General features: G+C 37.9%; 2 protein-coding genes across 3 annotated transcripts in view; one reads left to right on the top strand and one right to left on the bottom strand.

The window, feature by feature from the left end:
• Nucleotides 1-25,601, bottom strand: part of LOC124170382 (zinc finger protein 271-like) — a 335,367-nt gene that overhangs the window by 180,521 nt on the left and 129,245 nt on the right. The gene's annotated exons all lie outside the window — the stretch shown is intronic.
• LOC124170226 (zinc finger protein 583-like) lies at nucleotides 1,122-25,163 on the top strand. 2 transcript variants are annotated; one of them, XM_046548932.1, is made up of 7 exons: nucleotides 1,122-1,145; nucleotides 5,529-5,693; nucleotides 6,443-6,559; nucleotides 10,541-10,666; nucleotides 13,504-13,635; nucleotides 15,164-15,236; nucleotides 22,061-25,163. In XM_046548932.1, exons 4-7 carry the CDS (start codon nucleotides 10,571-10,573, stop codon nucleotides 23,938-23,940), a joined length of 2,181 nt encoding a protein of 726 aa, XP_046404888.1. In that variant the 5' UTR covers nucleotides 1,122-1,145; nucleotides 5,529-5,693; nucleotides 6,443-6,559; nucleotides 10,541-10,570; the 3' UTR covers nucleotides 23,941-25,163. The 2 variants fall into 2 exon arrangements, with proteins under 2 accessions (XP_046404888.1, XP_046404887.1); XM_046548931.1 differs by having other exon boundaries at nucleotides 10,535-10,666.

Genomic DNA, 25,601 nt, shown 5'->3' with positions numbered 1-25,601 from the left:
CTACAATCCAAACGAGGTATTTTCAACGATTAGTGGCATAATATTGGGATTTATTGAGAAATATCATTCATGAATATTTTTAAACGACTAATTCTACATCATAAAAAGTTTAAAGTAATTTTTAGATTTAAAAGGCGCAAATGGATTATGAGCGTGTGCAAGCCGAAGTTGGCCTTAAATTCCGTATCTGGACAAATTATTGAATTAATAATAACAAAATACAGTTATTTTACAACAAATTGAAATAAAAATGACGAATAACAATGCATTGTCTATTTATTTTATCAAATGGAAAGAAAATTGTCTTCAACCGCGTATGTTTGGCCTCTACTATAGGTCTGCTGCTGGCGGATAAAATGGCAACTACAAAATCGACTCAATACTGAGGTGTGATTGTTTTGTCTTATACTAACAAGTAATGTTGTGGATCAATATTTGTTGTGTATGTGTCCACGGAAATTGTAATCGTGTCCAAAATTGTTGAAAATATTCTCGGTCCATTCTATTTCGTCCTGGTTTATCTTTCAGGCGATTCATTAATTGTTGGCCTTTATATTCCTTTCGTTGAGCATTCTAAAGTATTTCATTTTCACACGTACTCTAGTGAATGCAGTTTCCTTGTGGGATTTTGTTATGTTTGTCAATGCTGAGTGGATGATTTCTTTGACGATAGACCTGTTTTAAATATTGATTGATATTTTGAAGCGAAAAGATGAGTCACACCAGTGGGATTTTCTCGGATTCTTCTGGAAGGAGTTCAGAGATTGACCATTGCAGACTTTGTATGAAGAATCATGAGTATTATTACAACATATTCTCTTCGAGTGTAGCGTGCAAAATAACTGTGAAGGATGCCCTACATGATTTAGTCGGTTTATATGTAAGTTACATGTTATTATAAACACGGTACATGTTATCGATTTTCTTTAAAATGCTGCTTACTTCATTATGTTTTCCATGATAATTCCTAATGCTGTTGACGTTTAACTTGTTTATTAACCACTCAGATTGCTGTGGGAGATGGCCTGCCCGCTACCATGTGTCCACTGTGTTTGAAGAAACTGACGGAGTTCAGTGTTTTCAAAAAGACTTGTTTAGAGTCAAACGCATTTCTGAGAAAAAGTTTCACGAGAAAATGCTTCAGGGTGAGTACTTTTCGTTTTTTCTTATTTGAAGACTGGTGTAGTATAAATGTTGCACAGTTAAAAGTGACTCTCTTTGGTTTTTGTCTACAATAGTAGGAATCTAGGGAGAAAATGTTTGCTGACAGAAATAGTTACAGCATAAATTCACAAGGATTATCTCAATATGACAATAGATTAGTCGCTCGGTGACACAATTAGAGAAATATATAATGTTTTATAACTGCCGGTGACCATTAAATCGAATAGTAACTAAAAAGGCACTTCGATTAACGATCAAAAGATAATTTAGCATACCTTTTGTTAATCTACAATTGTAGGGATATGTAAGGCCCTCAAACATGGTTTACGGAAAAGTGATAATAGTCCTATTTCCCATAAACGGTTTTTCCGCACCTGTGAATCCTTGGAAGGGTCATATTAATGTTGGAGTTGGTTTTTCAGTGGCAACTAATGAAGACATTTTGTCTTCTGGCAAAACTGAGTGTGTGCTAAACAATGATATCCTGGTAAGTATAGCATTCAAATGCACTATTTATCGACTGAAAAAGGCAATCTACCCACTAGCCTGTACCGCACTACCTTTTTAAGTATTTGATTAGGTAATCGGAGCATGCTAAAGTGAACAAACAAATCCCTGACGATTTGCTGCTAAAAAATGAAGTGTCAGAGACCCGGAAATTTTTATGCGTTGTCAAATAAAGTCTCGTATGCATGCAAACATATTTTCTTTCTTTTGCTCGGGGCCTCTTCCTCACCTTTAACTGTGATCTCATGAGGCTAAGGTTATTTATAATTAAGCATCTTTGCTACGTTTCGGAAATTCATTGTTTTTATTCAAGGCATTTCATGGTGGGTACAATGAAGGTATGATGGGCAAAGTATTGGAAATTACTTTATGTGCGCAAAAATTATCCTAGAAAACATATTCATCCATGGGTTTAAAATAAAAGCAATTAGGATTTTTGATGTGATACATCTTACCCGTAATTGCTAACTCTAATTTACATAAAAATATTCCTATATTTGAATATTATTTTTATATTTGCATTTCTGTTAGTGCCTTCATTAAAATTACTTGTATTTTTTGTTATAAAAACAGTTTCTTTAAAAAAATCTGTCAGATAAACTGTATTTTAAAAATGCATTATAAAATTTGAGAGCTTCCTTTAACATTGGTGGTTAGCAATTTTAAATATAACCTTAGTATAAAAAAGTTTAAAGGTTAACTGTATGATATTGGCCTACAACTTTAAATATGACCTTGGTATAAATAAGTTAAAAGGTTACCTGTGTTGGGAAATACATTTTTAGGTACATTTTTTCATCCCGCATAACAGCCTTCAAAATCGTGGCAAATACATGACATGCAGAAGGTTGCCCCATAATTACACCTGGTCAGATTCTCCAACACCATCTTCGCTGACATTTCATTGTTCGAGTTTTCCAGGAGCTGTATTATGTATCTCCAAACCGATCAGTGAGGCACCGATCGTTGGGTGGGGCGTCACACTGACTCCCGGTTAGCAGTCGTGTGATTCTGTACGAACCCAAGTGGTACAGCATGAACAAGTAAAAGAGAGATCATCGATAGCCGTACGGACACCAAAAATGTATCAAAATGGCCACCGTGTAGGGGGTTTCATTAATCCCCCTGTGCACATTGTACATTTTATTTTGTTTTTCCCTCATCAACAAATAAATATGAGGTTTTCTGCAATGTTTAATCTTTCTCAACCTTTGAATAGGCCAGTATAATTTACTGTATCATCAACTATTGATTACCTTAACAAAAATATAAGGTATTGGTTAATAAATATGAGGTCTGCCACCATTTTATCACTTTCTCTCATTAATGATATCACTTTCACTTACTTGGGACAGGCTTTATTTCACTCTATCATAATTTATTTACTCCCTTCACATAATAAAAGAAAAAGATAATTGGAAATAAAATGAAGAAAGAGATAAGTTGTCACAAACCTCTTTAATGACTTGGTGATGAGGGGAAAACGAAATAAAACACACAATTTGCATGGGGTATTCATGAAACTGACTAGTCAGTGGCCGTATAGACACCTTTTCTTTGTTGGTATGGCTAGCGATGATCTTCTGTTTTCACGTCGGTGCTGCACCCATCAGCTTCATACAGAATCGCAGGACTACTTACCGCGAGTCTGTATGATGTCCAACCGGGCGAATCGGTGCCGCACAGATCAGTTTGGAGATACAGAATACAGCCCCTGACCCGGTGGAATTCCTGAGTAACCTTCCACAAATCTCTACGCTTGGAAAACCTGTGATAGCCCTTTATATTATATGCATGCCTGGCAAGATTATTGCATTCTTTATTTTTTAGGGCTTCCGACTTAATTAAGGTGTAATAATGTACGATCAAAGTATATAAATTCCTATAGTCTATTTTGAGGTCAACTCCTTGAAACCTTTTTTTTAATTTGTTTTGATGACATTTGTGTTGTGATTGTGTGAAAATTTGAATGGGTTAGTGTTTTAATTTGTGGATCAATTTTATTCTTTGAGTTTGAAGTGTGATGACAGAAATATTTTCTAAGTACTTATTGGAATGGTTAATGTTTTTTGCTCATATTTTTCCAGAGTTTCTTTGAGTTTATGCGGATAACTGTTGAGAAACTTTTTCATGTAACTGTAGAGTTAAAGATTTTGTTTGCTAGGTGTATGTATTTATTTTGTATTTTAATGGTTCATTTGATTAATAATTTAAAAATCTGGGTGATTAATAAGGTTCTGTCCACCCTATGATAAAAACGGAGCTATGTATCCAAATTTCTAATGGGTTACATATAAAAGGAAGGAAGTTGTCCATCGTCAGATGCAATTTTTCTGTATAATTGTGGCAGAGCTTCAATCATGATGGTTAAAGTGTTCATCTTTTGAGGTTACGCATGAATGAAGCCATTTTTCAATGTATTCACGTGGGTGCAAGTGCGGACCTGTCAGACCATGTACCATCGAATGGGACAAGTAATAATCAGACAGTGCAATGCCTGGAGAATCTGCAAGCATTGATTGGCCCTAACATTTGAGTATTTCCAGCTAGGTTCTAATGGATTTTTTAATGTGAGGTGGATCACTTATACGCTTTAGAATTACTGTTGAATCATTGGGAACTCAAGTTCCTTGCTTAATACTAAATTACCAACGCATGCAATGGCTTGGTGGGTAACTCCAAGTACAAAGCAAACTCTTCTTAAGTTTTCCATTCGTCTTCTTCAAGCAATTCTTCCAATTAAGTTTCATTGAAGGCTTTTGGTCTTCCTTCAAATGGACGGTCGTCATCATTAGAATTACTGTGTTTGAAGCAATGATACCAATCATTTAACGTTGCTTCTTTTGTAGCAGCATCTCGGGTTACTTAATGGGCCTCTTGATGAACTTCATCCCCTGTTTTCTCTAAATGAAAGAAGGAAATCATTTGCTTTCACAAATGATGGTTAATTGGCTCAAAATTAGGCATTTTCTCACAACACTAATTATATATTACCAAGGTGTATTCATCATGGTCATCGAGCTGTTTGTCTACCAAATGTCTTAGCTTGAGTCATGATGTTTCTGGTATTTCAAAAACAACGAGCAATCAGTTCTATAGCCATCTATTGACAGACAGCAAGAACTTTGCATAGTTCATTATACATAATTGTTGTATGACTGGTTTTGCAAGTTTTAAGGATAATAATATCAGTGTTATTTAAAAAACGGTTTCATAAAAAAGGATTTGGAAAACAAGATGACTTTGAGGTTTCTTTTCTTTCTGCATAGATATTACAGCCAGTATTCTCCTCCATAGTTTATATTTAAATATTAGCAGGAGGTCTAGAACATAATAAATGCATTGAAAACATCTTCCACATGTTTTTTCCTCAACCCTACTGTTGAGAAAAGATTAAACAGTGATTTTGGCCTAACAAAAGCCACTACTCCAGAAATTATAATTGCAGAAGCGAATTGTGTGTGTAACAGTATGAAACTCGAGTATTTGCTTTTTTAATAACAAAAATTTGAATACTTAATCTGTAGTTTGATTTCTCATAATTTGAAAAATGATACATCTGAATGATGTACATTGTCTATGGCACAGTTTGCAGTGAAGGTCCAGCTACCATGGCCCAAAATAAGTTTTAAAAGGACGCTGCATGAACTCTGTATATCATAGATCGTCTTGCTAAATTTCATTTTAGTCGGTGCTGTAGCTTTTCAGTGATTGATTAAGTGGTGTGCAGGCACCTTTCCTTTTATATATGAAAGCAGATACAATGTTTTTAGCATCCTTTTTTGTAATGATTTAGTGCATCCCATGTATGTGTTTCTAGGGAGATAAGTGTTTTGTCACTGTTACTTTGTCTGCAGAGTTTTGAAGAAGGGGCAGTTGATGACAATTTCAGGCCTTGTGTGGAGACTAAGGACTGCATTCAAGATGCGATTGAAAACAATTCACAGCTCACATGCTCAGCCCAAACGACTGAAATATACATTCCTGTTCCAGACTGCCTACTGCCCAGGGATGATAACTCGGTAAGTTTTATTCTTATACACAGTGAAACCCAAGTCTAACCACCTTCAGTTGTACAAATTTCTTGGTTGTTTGAAGAAAGAGGGTGTGTCTGTCATGAATATAATAAGTATTTTTTATGGGAAGTCACTCATCATTATGCAACCTTCAGTTGTTGGACTGGTCCAGTAGTAACCTATGAGGCAAAAAGCCATGCACACAAATCTTTTGTCATGCAAGTCAATATCAGTTGTACAACACTTCTAATCTGTTGACAAAAATATCTCTTTTCCCATGGAGTAGACTTTTGGATACCCTTGTCAAATCTCTGTTCAAGGCATTGGTGGTGGCTATTACCAGGTTGTGTCATTCATGATTGCCCTCTTATTTGTTCAAGCCATCATCCTGCTTAAATTCTACTAAGGAATTAGCATAGATTGTTGTAGCACCTCTTTATAAGCCTAGGTGAAGAAAAGATGAAGGCAAATCAATGTACAGTGGAACTTCGATTTATCGTTCCTGCAGTTGTGTCACTAGTGTAAATGGCCAAAACTCATTCAAACCTCCGAAACTATCAATAAACTGCTCTTGGTGACGTAGCTCCCCCCTCACTAGTTGGACGTTAATATTCTGGAGTTTGAAATGTGAGTTACAAGAATCTCACGATTATTTGGACCAGCTGGAGTGGTCTCAATGAAAAGAGTAGTTTTTACTGGAAAAAACGAGGTTATTATTGTTTTCCTTTGAAGTGATGCCCATTGTTCTCTTCTAGTTTCATGTGAAAGAGGAGAACCAAGACCCTCTCAGTGAAGGGAATAATCCTCAGCTGTACACACCAGATCCAGCTGAAATAGCAAATGATGGCTCAGACCCATTGGCAACTGACTTGGTGAGTTAACTCTTGCTCTAGTAGTATAGTTCTTTTTTCTTAGGGCAAAATATCATTCCATAGTGGAATATTCACAAAACCTCTCAGCAGAAACCTACAGCATTTTCCTCACATGATCAGTCATTAACAAATACAGAGGAGCCTTAATGAATAATTGTTTAAAATGAGTGATTCATTGTAACGAAAGGATTTGGTGTATTTAGCCAAACTGACAGTTAACTTTGCTCATGGAGCAAGTATCATCATTAATCTTCTGGCGATTAAGTTAAGGTTCTTGTATCAGCTCTGTATCATCAAGGCACTGAGCAGTTATATTTTTTGTGATCATACGAACACAATTTTCTTCTCCATTCTCCACGAAGCAGAAGGGGGCAAGGGAATTGGGAGTATTACTGAGTTCTGTTGAATTTGGTACTCTGACAGAATGACCATGACATCATGATGCAGCTGCTATCCAGATCTGACAATAAAATGAGTCCCTAATGAGAGATTTGATATTCACAGGAATTAGGTTGTGCAGATTGGGATTTTGTGATGATAGTGAGCAGGGCCATTTCATCTCAAATCAGGCAGATAGTGCAAAATCATGTCAGGTCACCATCACCGATTTCTATGAAAGTTATATATGTGAAAGAAGTATCCTTATGATGAATAATGATCACTTTATCTCAGCTCTGAACTGATCCGTTATAAAGTTATTACCCTTTGAACATTGCTGAGTCAGGCCTCCGAGTAAAAAATGAAAAATGACATAAATGCTAATAACTCAGGAGCCATGGCCCATAAAGCAATGGTTATGGTTTTATTTTGAAGAAAATGCATTTATGCATATTTTGACATAACTTTCAAGTATTTTGAAATAGTAGTGAACAAATAGGACTTGTTTAAACAATAACAATTTGTCAATATTTAGAAATTTATTATGAAAAAAGGCCACCTTTTATTTGCTTTAAAATTTCTGAGTGGGTAGTTTAAATGTTCTTCTTTCCATAAAAAAAGGTAGTATTTTTATACTTTTTGTTTTGAGGCATGTCATAGTTAGGCATGTTTTCGACTAAATGCACTCCTCTTGTATATCAAGATTGCGTACCTTTCAGGGAAAAAATATATATTCACTCTTCTTCGCATGCATCATGGGTTACTAGTACGTACCTCAATAATTGTTTACATCCACTGACTGAAAGAAAGTTCAATCTTCTGTAGTTCCATGGCACCAAATGTGTGCAAACAACCACTGCTGCTAAGTGGAAATGGTGGATGAGGCAATTTGTGGAGAACATTTTTCAGTGGCACTATACACAAGTCTTCCAATTTGGGCCACCGGAAACCATTTGATGGACCATGTGGATGCATGAATGAGACACTAATGTCATTCTCTTCTAAAGACACTGCTGTGATTTTAGCAATCCACCAGGTTATTTTGAAAACACACCCTATGAATACACCTTTTGATGCCATTTACAGGTGCCACTTTTGCCCAATCTTCATGTTTTTTTGCCTAAATATACTGAGTTCATCCCATGGCAAATGTAAAAGTTTGACATGAGGCAAAAATTTACTTACGTGCTCCACAAAGGACAAACTGTTCTGAATGTATTCACCAATATTGGCAGTTCCTAAGTTGTTCCCATTAAGGTTAGGTTACAAAGGAACAACACAGAATGACACAATTTGAAATGCATCCTTGTGATATGTATGGGACTTCTTCTTTGTATCATTTCCTCCATTTAAGTATCACTAACATTCAAGCATATCACATTACATTGTGACCCACCTCAGTATTATAACCTAGCCTTAAGATCAGGTTACTTAGGAACAGCTAAGAATGATACAATATAAATGAAGTCCCATGCATATTGTCAGTCTGCTATGAGCAGTCAATGAGAAGAGTTCCTCTAAACCAGTTCTGTATTCGCCTATCTCCTGCGTCTCTCTATATATTATCATTATATTACTGTTCTCCGAAATGTATAAAGAGACGTATAGTGCGAAAAGGAATATTTTGTGTAGACTATGAGAAGAGACACAAGACCAAAGTGCCTAAAAGAAATGAGAAGACATTTAAACCAGTGGGTGTTATGTCTGAGAAACTCCAAAAATTATTGCAACATGTGGTCATCAAAGCTACAGATGAACTCTGCCTGAACTGCTACAATAAGTATAAAGGGCGTTTAGCAGAACTAGAGACAAACTGTGATGCCTATGACAATCAGTATTTGCCATTAGAAGACAGTGTGGATGTATTGAATAAGAGTGTGACAAGTTTAGGCAATGCAGCAGTGCAAGTTGTCTCCCCCCTGAGAATCCCAACAAAAATCCGACCAGATCGAAGGATTTCATATGGTAAAAGGAAGCTGGCTCAAATTACTGATTCCACAAAGGCATTAAGGGCAAAGGTTAGTTTATTGTATGATGTTCAGGATGGCAGTGCTCCTACTAAAATTGATAAATGTGAAACATGTACTTCATGGGAAAGCAACATCTCAGCAGCTTTTGATAAAGCGAAAAGTGGAAAATCTACAAGTGATCAAGTTAAAATTTTAACTCTCTTTCCCACAAGTTATTCCAAGCAACATATTATGGCTGCTGTTCCAGGTTCAACCAAACATATGATTGACAAATCACGTAGAGCTAAAAGGCAACAAGGAATATTGGCCATTGCAGATGTATATTGTGGGCATCCTCTTCCTGTTGAGCATATCAAGATTGCCATCTCATTTTATTTGGACGATGACAAAGATTGTTCACGTCAGAGTCCTAATCAGCGAGATGTGTTGACTGTTATTGAAAATGATATAACGGTAAAAAAAGTTAAGAGATTCATGAGTCGCTCCATAAAGGGAACCTATGCCATCATGAAAGAGCAGCATCCCGAAATAAAAATTGGACTGACCAAATTCTACTCAGGCCAAAATGGGTCAAAATTCAACCAGTGCACGATGTTTGCGGACGTATTTATTGCTCCAATGTGAAACTTATATGTAACAGTTTGAGGAATTTGACCAACTCAGTCATTGAAAATGATTATTTATATAAGTTATATCTTTGCGAAAACCCCAAAGAAGAATGCTGGTTCCAAGAATGTGGCATGTGTCCAGGCATTGAAGGTCTAACAATGACCACTTTAAGATTGGATGACAAGGAGGATGAAGAAGTGAATTACGGTTTTTGGGAAAAAGGTGATTTGTTGTTGAAAACTGTTTCAATGGAAGCATTCATTGCTGAAGTTCAGGATTGCACCAAGAAAGGTGTCTATCACCTCTACATTGGGAAAATACAAAGGGAAGCAATTCATAAAGAGAAGTTAGTTGCACAAAATGGTGCAAAATTTGTGCTTCATTTCGATTTTGTCGAGAATTGGAGTGTGATATTGGAATTCCAGATGAAGTACAATCATATCATTGGCAAAAGTTGCAGATATCAATATTTACGTGTGTGGCATATAGTGACAAAGGTACGCAAAGTTATGCTGTTATTTCAGATGATTTCACATGACACTGCATATGCTTTGCTTGGAATAAGTAAGATAGAGGAAAATTTGTCTAAAAATAATACTATATGTAGAGATAAAACTTATATAACAGATGGGGCAGCAGCTCATTTTAAAAACAGATATCAGCTATTTGAATTGGGGAAAGGTATTAACCTGGAGGAAAGTCGTACGTGGTTATTCAGTGCAACTGGACAAGGAAAGGGACCCTGTGATGGAGTTGGGAGACTAGTCAAACATTATGCCACAAACTACAACTTGAGAACTGTCAATATTGGTGAATACATTCAGAACAGTGGGTCCTTTGTGGAGCAGGTGAGTAAATTCTTGCCTAATGTCAAACTTTTACATTTGCCAAGGGATGAACTCACTATATTTAGGCAAAAAAAGCATGATGAACTTGAATTTTATTCGTGTGAGGAATTCTCAAAAGTTTTTCTATATTACTTTATTTCAATCCTGAATGATGATGATTGTGGATTAAGTTGCAGCCCAATACCTTAACTGCTTCCCAAGGCGAAATGGTGGAAGCTCTGGGCACAGGACCAAATTTTGCAGACATGGACTGGACGCTGGTTGGGGTAAAGGAGGAACCATCTCCCGAGGAGAATGCCCAGGTATGTACAGAATCCTTGTTATGGACTTTAATTCATGAATGAATCCAATAATAGGTTGTAAAATAAATTATCATCATTGTAGGATGTTGTACCTTCTTCCCAAGTTTAAAGGCAACCAATTGGATTCTAAGTTACTAATAACTCAAACATGTTTTTATTATCTCAATATAAGCTTTTTTTCCTTTTTATGTTCTACATTTGTGTTAAAGTTTACTTGCCTTATATTTAAGGTAATAAATCACGGGACCATTAAATTATGTCATATTAGTCCTTCAGTGGGCACGAGGGTCACCTCGGTGGCCTGTAGTACCTATTTCATGTGTGTGCTGTTGTTCATGTGGTGACTAAGGATTGTTACGAAGGATTTCATTAGATTATATGAGAACAAATAAGACCTTTAATGGTGGAATATTGTTTGTTTATTAAGTTAAAATGTTTTCTAGTTGGGAAGTTTTCTTTGGAGGTAGGAATTAAGTATGTTGACTGGAAGCTCATTTATTAGTATTTAACAAAGGCATATTTATTGTGGAAATCATAGCGGAAGTAATACAAAAAAGCAGGTTTAATGCATGAAATCTTAAATATCCTTTCCTTGTCTAATTTCCTGGATTTTACATGCATTCACTCACCATTCCGTCAGTTGTTGACTGACAAAATTCCAGTATGAGGGCAGCATTGATGTAAGCAAAGCAAATACCCATAAACATTTTGTCATGAAAAAGAACATGGTATCTGGAGGTCTTTTTCTCTGGGGATCATCTGAGAGATTTTTTATTACAAAAGTGGTGTATTAAGTATGTGGCCAAGATGCCCTAGTGTCAAACTTGCAAACCGAATTTACAAGAAAATAAAATACCTTGCACTACTTTCCTTAATCCTTTTGCACCAAATGGTGGGTGGAGCTGACGGGCATTTTCATATGCAGAAGACCTGTTGTTAGGTATAGTTGTCATGGATTTTCCAATGGAAAACGAGCAGATGTCGGCTATAGCCAATGCGAGGGAACCGCTGGGGAAGCAATTGTCGTTTGCATTCAGTCACGGCCTGAGACCCAGCTAAGCGAGACCTTAGGGCCACTCTTTGGCAGTTAAGTCTGATCCTCCCTATCATTAATGATCATCCTCACTACGAGAATCCATTGTGAAGTGGCTATATTGCCATTAGTTTTTGCAGTGATATATTGTGTTGCGTACTGCAAATTACTCTATACAATAAATGAATTGTTCACTTTGTTGTGTGTAGAAACAACTTTGAAACAAAATTTAAGTGTTAAAAATAATAGACTGCAGGGCTTATAGTCTTAGTGCCTTGTGTTAACTAACTTCGTTGTTATCAACGCTAGAAATCAGTATAAAATTCCAGTGCTCAAAAAATGTAATTCTTTTAGAAGAGTTACCATATTTACTCAGTGAAACCGCACACCTTTTTTCCATAAATGCCATTGAAAAAAGGGTGTGTGCAGATTACAGGAATCCTCCAAATTTTAATGTAAGCTGCGCACCATTTTTCCACATTGGGAGCCTCCTTTTAGTTCTAACACTGCCTTCTCCAATTCATTGTAAGCCCTACTCCCTTTCAATCTATCTAAAAATCCTATTCTTTTCCTTCCCCTCCCTTGTTTCCCTAACGTTCTACCCTCTAACTCCATTCTCTACATCCCCTCACCGCTAAGTGCTCCTCCCTTCTATACCTTCTGCCTCCTCCGTATCTCATTTAAAAGCTACCTCGCCTCGCCAACCATATACAGCACTTGGTCGTTCCTTTTCCTTTCTGTCCATTTTACCTTCTCCATACCCACATCTCAAATGCCTCCAATCTTCTCTCATCTTCTTTCCACAGTGTCCACGTTTCCGCACCATAGAGAGCTTCAGATCAAACCCTTCACTATTCTTTTCTTTAAACTCTTAGATCAAATCCTATCGTTTTTTCTCCAGAGTTTAGCATTGGTAAATAATGTCAGAATTACAATTACAATTCCGACATTGTTTAACTTTAATAGTCATGGTTTCGTAACTCAAACTTATTGACTGACCAATGAATTCCAAGTTTCTTTATGAAACCGCACCCCAAAACCACTGATAAGTTTTTCCTCACGAGCCAGCCCAAAAAATGGGAAAGCGCAGGAGACACAATGGCTCGGCTCACAGACTAAATATGTACGGTGATTATTGAATATCAAATGCATAGTTTGTTTGAAAAAACGCTAGTACTGCAATAAGTTGACCATGGATTTGTGCTGAGATAGGGTTAGACGATCAGGTCGAGTCATGGGGGTAAGGGCCGTGTGCCCCGTTGAGTAGGGACCCTCATCTAAGGAAAAGAGAGTACCCAAAAAGAAAACGTTTTCCTCTCATAGGCAGGAAAAGGCAAAGGCAGCTTGTGGTGTAGTACATATGTTGATGCATGATGAAAAAATGAACTCTAAATTTATTCCTGTGAATAACTTTTAATATTAGGTTAAATGAAATTGACTTATACTTTGTAACAATTTTTGTTGACTACCTGAAGAAATAATGAGAGAAAGAGTGCCTTCTCAGCTCTGCATTGCATCGACTTGACAAGAGTGGAGCTACTGTCTTTTCTTTTGCAATTTTTGTAGGCTCTGTGTGAATAATATAAATTCCAGAACTTTTTCCACCCGAAGTTTTAAATCATACTTTTTGACTTGACTTTCCTTACCAATTGTTTTTATGCCCATTGGTCAAGAGGCCAGTCTTTCATCAGGGATCATCTATTTTGTACGGACACCCTGTAATTCAAGATTTGTTCATGATCACTTTTGCTTCTTGTATCAATTTATTAGGAAGTGTATCAATGGGTTTTCCTCTTTCCAATAGAGTGATCCAGTAACATACAAGTGCTCTTCTGTGAAAGAAGATCAGAGTAGCAATGATCATGAAGGATGTGTGCTTAATGATTGCACTGATGTCACCACAAGCAACCTGATGCATCAAAACTCTTCTAATCTGGTAATACTATTAATGAACTATTTATTGAACATTGACCTTGATTAGCTTATGAACTGTATTGTCATTATATGTCTTCAATCCTAGAATTGGTTTCATTCAGCCCTCCCATTCCTCTCTCCTATCAGTGTACCTATTAATATTTATGGTATTTATGTCTTTTTAACCCTTAATAATCTGACCTCTGAAACACATTCAAAAGCATAACGTTCCCCTCTCACATTCCACCTGACCTTTTCAGTTAAGATTTACAGAAGACTATTCTTATTTCCCACTCCTCTCTCTACTTCCTTGTTCAATCCCTTTTATCCTTAACATTCATCGGGAGCAATACATTCAAAGCCTTGACTTTTCTGCATGTTTCCATTTTGAAACTTTGCTACCATTTTTAAATATGCTTCAAATGTAATGTCAGATGCATTGTTTCCTTATTTTAGAATCAGTATCCTCACCTGTGATCAGATTCTTTTTTTGTGGAATGCACTCTGTGCCTGTACTAGTCAACTCACTTTATTTTTGCCTGCTTGATCCATCAGTTGTAACTTGGCTTCCTATTAACATATCCAACTGGCTGTGAGGATATGAGACCTAGAAAATGACGTAGTTTTTTGTAACCTTGGTCAGTGGTGGAGTTACATATTCAAGTGTGGAAATATTCATTTGTTGTTTATATTTTGTCACAGATATATTGCAATTACTCGTGAAACAATGTCATATACAAGAAAGCACTGTCTTATACCATTTTAGCAAATAAATTGTGAATGGTTGATCTATTTCCAGAAAAACTAATGACGTTCTACTAAAATAAACATAATAAAATTTGTATTCAGTCCATAAATATAACAGCACCTAAAGTAAGCACCAAACTAATGACGTTGTACTGAAATATACATAATAGAATTTGTATTCAGTCCATAGATGTAACAGCACCTAAAGAAAGCACCAAATATCAAATTTCATTGCAGAGTAAATTGAACCATCATATTTCCCCATTGGAGTTATGCACCTTTTGTTCCATAAGGAGGTCATCCACATATTTCTGATTTTCATTACCTAACTCAGAATGGCCCTCCATTATATCTCGTCTGCTTAATTTATATATACTTGTCAAAATGTTTGGTGTAATTAAACTGAATAGTAATCCAAAATATGCTTAAGTTAAATTCTCCATTGTTAACCCTATTTATTTTCCATGAATGTATGTCACGAAGATAAAATCTGGAGTTAAATCATCATGAATAAGATTAAATAAGACATTTTACATCTCCATATTCTAATGCTCTGAGGATCATTACATGGATTTTGCTATGTAAAAAAGAGGTAGTTAGTGTTTAGTTAAGTGGTAATTTAAAAAATCTAACTTGAAGCAATTTAAATTCCTGACAATAATTTCCTTGAGGCAGCTTACAGGATAGCCTGAAGAACTTACCCATAGAAAATCAATCTGTAAAATAAGTTTTAGTAAATCCTATCCATAAAAGTTGTAAATCTGCTGTTAATACATTATTCTTATTTGGATGCTTACTTTTAGCCTACTGCACGTGAGGATGGGGAGCCAATTAAGAGTTTGACTATGCCCCAGAAGACTACAACAGAGGCATTTTGTGAGTACGGTCAAAGGCTTGCAAATTACTGTACATATGGGGGAATTGATGTTACTAATTGTGGATGATGTATTTGTTGATGCTTTATTAGTAGCAACTTTTACTTTGACTAGATCACTGATTGAGAATTTGTCAGTAGCCAATGAATCCACGATGGAAACTGTGGGTTAGTGCTTTCAAGGGTTAAAATAGAAATAATTCAGGAAAATATCAAGGTATTTTTTGCATGTACTCATACGTAGTCCCACAAAATTTAAGATTGTCATTGGTTGGAACATTTTAATTAACAAAATATTGGAAAATCATAATATATTCAATGGCAAAAAAATTATTTGCCAATTTTTAAATATCTTCTTTGGGACGAACCAATATAAAACAAAATTGATTAAATCACAAACTGTCATGCAAAGGACCAATTCTAAAAGGGGCCTGATTTCTTTCTGCTTCAATTGTAAGCCAGATCTGTGAAGAGTATGTATGTGTTCAAAAAAGGCTATTCGGGCTTCCAGCCGGGTGGTCTCCCTCCATTCTACCGACGTTTCGGAACACGAGTCGGGTTCCATCCTCAGGGCTAATGGTGAGTGGATGAAGTTTGCCAGCTTGTTTACTCTTCAGTTGGTTGTGAGGTCTAACGTGATTGGCTGGGAGGCAGCCAATCTTATTTTCTTGAGTGCCGGTTTCCATGCATTACTCAGTGAATATCCTGTGTCACAGTTGAGGGTGTTAGTTTTCAGCCGGATCTCGATGGATTCCTTTACCAGTCTTTTCCAGAAATCAGTCTCGCGGCATAGAATTTTCACGTGATCCCACTTTACAATATGATTGGATTCAATGGCGTGTTCCACAACCGCGGAGTTTTCCGGATGGCAGAGCCTAAGGTGTCTCTTATGTTCTTTTATCCTTGTATTGATAGTTCTTCCCGTTTCCCCCACGTACACCTGCCCACACTCACAAGGAATTTGGTAGACCCCTGTAGTTTCAAAACCGCAAGGACCCTTCGCTTTAAGAAGTAGATCTCTTAGTTTGGAGCATGGTTGGAAAATGGTGTTAATACTTTGTTTTTTGAGGATCCTTGAAATTTTCCCGGACACCGAAGACACATAGGGAATTTTGGCTATAGCGATGGGCTTTGGTCTTTCTTCCTCCTTTAAAGAGCCTAGATTTTTAATGCTCCTTTTTAGGGCCGAGTGTATCTCCTCATTACTGTAGCCATTTTGCTTGAAGGTGGTTTTCAGATGTCTTATCTCTTTTGGCAGGCTTTCTTGGTCCGCTATGGCTTTGGCTCGATAGAAAAGGGTGGACAAAACTGCTCTCCGTTGGGCGGGGTGGTGATGACTTCGCCCATTTAAATAGAGGTCCGTGTTGGTCGGCTTGCGGTAGACGCTGTGACCGAGCGTGCCGTCGTTCTTTCTATGGATAAGGATATCTAGAAACGGGATTCGGTTGTCTCTCTCGATTTCCATCGTTAATTGTATGTTTGCATGTCGACTGTTCATATGGCTCAGGAAATGTTGTAAACTCTCCCTCCCATGAGGCCAAATGATGAAGGTATCGTCGACATAGCGATAGAGGCATCTGGGCTTGAGAGTTGCAGATGAAAGTGCTTCTTCTTCGAAAGACTCCATGAAAAAGTTGGCTATTACGGGAGATAAAGGAGAACCCATAGCAACTCCATCTGTTTGTTCGTAGAAGGTGTTGTTGTACTTGAAGTAAGTCGTCGTAAGGGCGTGATAAAAGAGAAGCACTGTGTCATGGTCAAATTTTCCCTTCAATAGCTCCATCGTATCCATGATTGGCACACGAGTAAAAAGAGATACGACATCAAAGCTGACCATTATGTCCGTGCTCTTCAATCGCTATAGCCAAAATTCCCTATGTGTCTACGGTGTCCGGGAAAATTTCAAGGATCCTCAAAAAACAAAGTATTAACACCGTTTTCCAACCATGCTCCAAACTAAGAGATCTACTTCTTAAAGCGAAGGATCCTAGTGGTTTTGAAACTCCAGGGGTCTACCAAATTCCTTGTGAGTGTGGGCAGATGTACAGTAACTTTCAAAAGTTTTAGGACAAAGTTTGTGGCGCCACTTCTACTTCTCAAGAAAATTTAGTTTCCCTTACTCCATTTGTTTTCTTTGCTCACGCACTGCAAATATTTCGCTTCCATGTGAAGATATATGAACGAAGAGGGAGAAGTTACTTGCTAAATTTATCGTTTCGTTTCGATCTTTGATGGATTTAATGATTAATTTCGTGTGCATGCTCTGTCCTTGCTCCGGTTTTCACTGCTGGTCTGGTATTATGTATTACAAAAATCTCAACGTCAGAAGTCGTGGTGGCGTAGTGGAGTTAATGCGACGTCGTCATAGTAAAGGTTGTTGGATCGATTCCCCTGCTCGGAATTAATATCTCAACATTTTTTTTCCTTGTAACTCCTTTTGCATTTAATAATGGGTTTCAAATACTTTAAATTCGCTGTAACCATTATATACTTTTTTTAATGGTAAATGGTAATATACAAGTTAAGAATTGGGCAAGGGTTGACGTATCATTTTTATGGATAGCTAGTACACATTTTGAACGTTAGGGATTTGCAAAAGGGGTAACCGTAACCCGACGGTAAGGGGCGCATTAAAACCCAGCGTTGGTATTAACTTAGTGATTTTAGATTGGCGATGAAGGGTCATACATAGCAGTTGATTATTGCATTAATTAGTTTAGAAAGCTGTTGATTATTATGATTTTCTGCAATGAGCACCATGCTTTATCACACATCTCTTGAGACGGGTGATAAAGCACAGTGTTCACCACAACAAACCTCAGTCTAGGGATTCAAAATAGAGCTTCGAAATTAAACTTTTAAACGCACTATTTATAAAAATTCCCTCGGCAAGACTCCCGGTATGGGCTTCCCCAATATTTTTTTATGAGTCGGCACCCCTGCATATATATCATTATTAAATATGGCGGAAATAAGGAATTCGCCAATATTTGAATCCTCTTTCAAGTACTGTGTTAAGGCGAACGACAAATAACTTCAATTGCGCGTTCAGAGCACGTTAAAAAAGATAGGGAGTAGAGAAAGCTGGCATTGGCTTTCTCTTGTTCTTAACTAAAGCCGCCAAGGGTCTGAACGTCACATGCGACGGACAGATATTTTGTACTTGCAGTGCTACCCACACACCACACAGGATGGGAACGACATTCAACAGAAAAATGTCCACCACAACCAGATTTTTCAAAAAAGCCCTCGGAGAGAATAACCTATGCACTGTCAAAACGAAAATCTATCTCCGTGAAACCCCACTCATGCTATACACTTACCGTAGCAGGCACATAGCGCTAGAGGGTAGTAGAGCTCAATAACCCACTACAACTCTTAGATAATTTCAAGTTTTTTCTAACTTAACTGAGAATCGTTTGACAGATAAACCTTTAAATATTGAAAAATGAAAACTAAAGGAATGAAGTAAATTCTATTACCATGACAAATTATAAAATGAATCCCAGGTAAGTTAAATTTGTGGATATCAATCATCTCTCCCCGAATAATCAAATAAAAATGACTTAAATTGAAAATAATAATTAAATAAATAATCAAAAATAATTACTTGCGAACCCAAAACTTATGGAAAACTTTAAAATTGTTAATTCGATTGCCGTGTTTTTTAGTACATACGCATAAAAAATAATTGTAAATTTTCGTAACATCTTTTATCGACCAATAAAAGTAAAAAAATCAAAACATGATACAAAAATGGCAAAGCTTGCAAAATTATTCTTCGGAAGGCGTTAGAGTTGGTTTTATCTAATTAATAGCGAGTAATACCACCATTATTTTCTATGACCGCCTCCAGTCTGGAGCTCATAGAACGAACTAAATTCTCGCACACCTGAGGACGGCGTCCAATCGATTGCCATATTTGGCGCACATGACCAATTTCTTTCTGTGAATTTTCTAACTTTTATGTTTTAACTTATCAAAATTTAGACATTGTGGTTTTATAAAGCAGTTAATAAAGTCCAAATTGTGGCGAGCCATTTATAACTCGGTTTGGTGAAAGTGCACTCCGTAAACGTGCCCCATATGTAAACGAACCTGAGTGTACACTACACATTTGGGTTTATTCTGCACTAGCACCTTCTGATATACAACAGTTTTTGCTTTGTTATTAGACGCACGAACAAATGAAGCGGATAGTTTACCAACACTGAACATGACACATATAATTGTTCATGAGATGGATTTCCTAAATTCAGACTACAAACACACAATGGTTGACATAGTAATTAGCTAATCATCATCGCGAATGAAACACGAACCCGAAATTTGAATTTATTTGAACTCATAGGGCATATCAGATGGGATCATGGGAATCCTTGGAATGAGAATATCCTCATCTTTTGGATTGCTGATGTCTTCTGTGGAGTTTAGGGGGGGGAGATTGAAGGGGTAGGTGGAGGTGAGGGGGAAATGGGGAGGGATTGGCTGGTGGCTAGCAATTAGCGACGTTCAGCCCTGGCGGTTTGAACGCTGTTTCCACCCAGGTGTGCTGGGTGAATTTTCTGGTAGTATTTCGATTTAGGAAAGGGAAAAGCACTGCTCGAAGGAACTATTTTGTGTTGGAGTACTGGTTCAACGAATGGGGGGGACTTGATGGAGAGGCGATGGTTGTTCATTCGAATGGATACTGCCGTGGTGCATTCTCCAATGTAGTAGGCAGGGAAGAAATTGTAGGATAGTCGGTAGATGGAATTAAAGGAAGAGTTCAAAGGAAAAAGGAGAAGAGGAAGATTTGTTGATGACTGGTGGGGAGGTGGAGCAAAACAAGAAGCAGCACTTGCATCTTGGGCGGTTGCATGTTGAGGAGGGAGAAGATAGGGGGCAGTGCGGGGGAGAGAGGGGCGGGTGGATCGGAATATTTGTGCACGTTGGGTGCCTTTCTGTGGGTGATAGAAGGGCGGGAAGGGAGGAGATTGGAAGTACTTTGGTTTGCGCTGATGATGGCGTAGAGGTCTCTTAAGATATTTTTTATTTCTTAGGGCTATTTAGGCCTTCTTCTAATTCATTGGATAAAATTATAGATTGTGCATTCGCGATAGGGTATAACATCAACAGGTTTCCATTACCAGCTCGCCGATTACTTGGATGAATCCGTTCTTACAAATTAGTTGGATCTTTGCATTGATTGAAAACTAGAAAACACATTCAACGCAAAACCCAAATGAAGTAGTATGTGAAGATTATAGAGGCTATTTGCTGTATGTAAGTCAAGTTGGACGTCATATGATGACGCACATATCACCCGTCTCAAGAGACGTGTGATAAAGCATGGTGCTCATTGCAGAAAATCATAATAATCAACAGCTTTCTAAACTAATTAATGCAATAATCAACTGCTATGTATGACCCTTCATCGCCAATCTAAAATCACTAAGTTAATACCAACGCTGGGTTTTAATGCGCCCCTTACCGTCGGGTTACAGTTACCCCTTTTGCAAATCCCTAACGTTCAAAATGTGTACTAGCTATCCATAAAAATGATACGTCAACCCTTGCCCAATTCTTAACTTGTATATTACCATTTACCATTAAAAAAAGTATATAATGGTTACAGCGAATTTAAAGTATTTGAAACCCATTATTAAATGCAAAAGGAGTTACAAGGAAAAAAAATGTTGAGATATTAATTCCGAGCAGGGGAATGGATCCAACAACCTTTACTATGACGACGTCGCATTAACTCCACTACGGCACCACGGCTTCTGACGTTGAGATTTTTGTAATACATATTATCATACCAGCAGTGAAAACCGGAGCAATGACACAGAGTATGCACACGAAATTAATCATTAAATCCATCAAAGATCGAAACAAAACGATAAATTTAGCAAGTAACTTCTCCCTCTTTGTTCATATATCTTCACATGGCAGCGTAATATTTGCAGTGCGCGAGCAAGGAAAATAAATGGAGTAAGGGAAACTAAATTTTCTTGAGAAGCAGAAGTGGCGCCACAAACTTTGTCCTAAAACTTTTGAAAGTGACTGTACGTGGGGGAAACGGGAAGAACTATCAATACAAGGATAAAAGAACATAAGAGACACCTTAGGCTCTGCCATCCGGAAAACTCCGCGGTTGTGGAACACGCCATTGAATCCAATCATATTGTAAAGTGGGATCACGTGAAAATTCTATGCCGCGAGACTGATTTCTGGAAAAGACTGGTAAAGGAATCCATCGAGATCCGGCTGAAAACTAACACCCTCAACTGTGACACAGGATATTCACTGAGTAATGCATGGAAACCGGCACTCAAGAAAATAAGATTGGCTGCCTCCCAGCCAATCACGTTAGACCTCACAACCAACTGAAGAGTAAACAAGCTGGCACACTTCATCCACTCACCATTAGCCCTGAGGATGGAACCCGACTCGTGTTCTGAAACGTCGGCAGAGTGGAGGGAGACCACCCGGCTGGAAGCCCGAATAGCCTTTTTTGAACATATTCGCCGGGAAAGCATCGTATTTTACTTCAGTATGTATGTGTGTTTACGTAGTTATATATACATCATAATACCTTGTGATTTCTATCTTTTTCATTCCTCCACAACCCTGTTATCCTCATCGTTTTTATGTAATTTGTTCCTTTCCCTCTCTTCTCCCTTCTATTAATTTATACCGAGAGTTTCTGGGTTCAAGTTCATGTCATTTAGCATTTTAGCCACCTGATTTCTGGCTTCTTCAATCAATTCAATCGATTTTTAATGATAGGTTTAGGAGTCGAAAAGTTCATATTTGACTGAGATAATTTTAATTATTTTTCCAGGGCTCCCTGCTCCTGAAGAAATGCCCATTCAAACAACATCAACTTCATATCTGCTTGCGAAAGGAAATGTATTGAATCATTCAATCGATGAATGCATTGGTCCGACATATTTGGTGACACAAGCAAACAAGGCTGGAGCGTCTCATGTAGGGATAGGAAGAAATCTTATGGATAAAGACTTGGAAAAATGTGGTGCTTCTGAAACTGATGAGATATCAAGTTTGATTCATGATGATAGGCAATTTAATAGCAAAGATATTGAATCACTAAAAAACAGCAGAGGTGAAGCCACAATGGCTGTTGTAGCGGAGAAAAGTGGTTGTGATGCACCAAATTCCACGCATAACCTCAGGTGCATCAGAATAAGTGGAAATGACAGAAGTGGCTGTGAGACCATCATGGGAGGCAATGAAGAGATACTTAATTGCTTCATCAAAAATCCAGGGAACAGTTACAGTTCAAACGAAGATTCATATAATTGCTTCAACTGCAGAAGTGTGTTCAACAACAAAAAAGAGCTAATCAAACACATGAAAATTCATTGTGTTGCTCGTAATTTTGATGCTGCTGCAGAATCATCAATCGTAGATGTGTCTCTCGAAGCACATCCGTCAAGTGGACATAGCAGTTCTTGCGAGCCTATCATCTCAAAGGCTTTAAGTGGGCAGGAGAGGAAAAGACTAGAGCCTATGCCAAAAGAAAATGTGCTCATCAAGGAAGCCAGTGGAGGAAAAGAGGATGAGAAAAATATAAGACGATTGACAAGTTTCACTCTAGGAGAGAAATCAACTACACAAAGTTTATCTTCAAAGTCATCTAGCATTAGAAATCTACGCAATCACGTGGGTCCGAGAGAGGAAGAGAGACTATATTCATGCAGCGAGTGCACTGAGTCCTTCACTCATAAAAGGGACCTCACCGTACACAAACTTACACACGCAGGAGGAAAAACGTATTCTTGTAGCACTTGCTGCAAGTATTTCACTCATAGAGGTCATCTTGACATTCACTCGCGAACACACGCAGTAGAGAAGCCTTTTATGTGTAAGGTCTGCGGCAAGTACTTCTCTAGGAAAAACATTCTCTACGCACACGTACGTACCCACACAGGAGAAAGGCCTTATTCATGCAACGTGTGTGAAAAGTCTTTCTCGAATAAGAGCCACTTAGTTAGACATGTGCGCACGCACGCGGGAGAGAAACCGTTTTCTTGCGACGAGTGTGAAAAGTCTTTCTCGGTTAAGGGTAACTTAGTTAGACATGTACGTACGCATACGGGAGAGAAAACTTTTTCGTGCAGAATCTGCGAGAAATCTTTTATTCAGAGATGTCATCTCGACAGTCACATGCGAACACATACGGGAGAGAAGCCTTTTTCATGCAATGAGTGTGAAAAGTCTTTCTCGGAGAAGAGCCACTTAGTTAGACATATTCGTACTCACACGGGGGATAAACCGTATTCTTGTAGCATTTGCCGCAAGTGTTTCACTCAGAAGAGTATTCTCGACAGTCACTTGCGAACACATACCGGAGAGAAGCCTTTTTCATGCAACGTGTGTGAAAAGTCTTTCTCGAATATGAGTAGCTTAGTTAGACATATTCGTACGCATACGGGGGATAAACCGTATTCTTGTAGCATTTGCCGCAAGTGTTTCACTCAGAAGAGTACTCTCGACAATCATTTGCGACAACACTCGGGAGAGAAGCCTTTTATATGCAATGTGTGTGAAAAGTCTTTCGCTAGGAAAAGTCGCCTCACCTCACACATTCGAACACACACGGGAGAGAAACTTTATTCTTGTAGCATTTGCTGCAAGCATTTCGCAAAGAGATGTTCTCTCGACAGTCACATGCGTTTGCATACGACAGAGAGGCATTAATTCATGACACGAGTGTTAAAATTCTTTCTCGAATAAGAACCACTTAGTGACACATTTTCGCATACACTCGAGAGAGAAGCCTTAGTCGTGCAGAGTGTGCGAAAATTCTTTTCACAGAAGAAGCAATGTGGTGAGACACATGCAAACGCACGCACCTTTTTCACGCAGAATCCGAAAAAAATAATTTTTCACCCAGAGTCGTTCACTTAAGAGTCACATGCGAAACAACGCGTAGGAGAAACCCTTCTCGTGCGGCGAATTTGAGTGTCCCTCTCGACAAAGAGCCTCTTTGATATAGACATATGTACAAAAAACCCGAGAGTTGCTTTATTTCTGCGACGTCTGCAGCAAGTCTGTCACTCCATGATGCGACATAAGTAACCTATTCATACACACTCAGTAGATAAACCGTATCAATGTAACATTTGTTGGAAGTGTTTTGCAGTAAGTGGTTACCTTGACAGATATACATACATGCTCACACGTGTGAGCGCAGCCTTGTTTATGCATAGTCCGCATCACGTTCATCACTGCAAACAGTGGCCCTGACCACCATATGTGTAAACGCACAATTGTAATGTATTATTATTATTATTATATCGTATTTTGCACCAAGTCTTTCACTGTTATTTCTAATCCCAACTTCCACATGCGCTCAAAAAGTGAGATACTCTATTCATGTTGTGTATGTTGTGTGGTTTGACTCTGATAAGTCACGTTTACGCATGCAACATTTTCTTGCGGACAGGATAATTTAAATAAATGTTACAAATGTTCCAATTAAACCTCATGCAAAGCTGCACGGAGGAGTGTAATCGTTAATTTTCACCTGCACAACGAGAAATGAATGATTATATTGTGTCAATGGGCCATCTACATGTTTCTATGAAATGCGTGCCCAGTAATGTGTTTCTGGATTTTCGTAATGAATATAAAACAAGAGTAGTTGCAGAAAAGGGCACGCCAAGGCTATCAGATTAGGATGAAGCAGCCTACACTACACATTTTTGTTTTAACACGTCCACAGTATTCACTCCAATGTTTCTGGCTATAAGTCCAGTCTTAATTGTAATCTTCTAATTTGTTCCGAATTGTCTTAGAATTAATCATATGTTCTTTGAATATTCTTTGTTAAAATAATTATTCTTGTGTCCACATTTTGTAAACAATGTAATATTAGTGCACAATAAATGGCTTATGGCCGAGTTTGTTAATTTAATGAATTCAGCATGTCATTTATTTTCATTGTTAAAATATATGCAATTTTATTCCTATTTCTCTGTTTTCACTCGCGGCTGAGCGATTCGACACAATTTGTCGGAATGCACCGTCAATAGGACAGCAAGGATAATCGTGGGCCATTAACCTTAGAACGGTGAAGTTGCGAGAAAAGGCAGCAATGGAGGTGGAAGATGTCCAAACATTGGCAGAGTGAATGGGGATGTTATCGGAGGGTGGGAGAGTAAGCAGAGGGTGGGGAGTGGATGCTAGGTGGCGCTGAGCGCACTTGCTGGGTTTGGTAATAAGAAAATGATTCAGATGATACGTCGGACGCAGCCTTAAGTAGTACTACGGAGTGAGCGAGCAAGGGATTAATATATTTACAAACCTAGGCCGCAATCCGTTCAGCCGTCTGGAAACACATAGCAGGCAGCAAACAG

Source organism: Ischnura elegans, chromosome 13 (assembly GCF_921293095.1).
Source record: "Ischnura elegans chromosome 13, ioIscEleg1.1, whole genome shotgun sequence".
Taxonomy (NCBI): domain Eukaryota; kingdom Metazoa; phylum Arthropoda; class Insecta; order Odonata; family Coenagrionidae; genus Ischnura; species Ischnura elegans.
The sequence above is the reverse complement of the archived record's forward strand: the minus strand, read 5'-3'. Positions and strand labels throughout refer to the sequence as shown.

Excerpts from the sequence above, each read along its gene's own strand:
- LOC124170226 (XM_046548932.1), top strand. The coding sequence starts at position 10,571 with ATGGTGGAAGCTCTGGGCACAGGACCAAATTTTGCAGACATGGACTGG. Across the intron at positions 10,667-13,503 it reads CTCCCGAGGAGAATGCCCAG|AGTGATCCAGTAACATACAA; the intron begins GTATGTACAGAA and ends TCTTTCCAATAG. Across the intron at positions 15,237-22,060 it reads GACTACAACAGAGGCATTTT|GGCTCCCTGCTCCTGAAGAA; the intron begins GTGAGTACGGTC and ends TTATTTTTCCAG.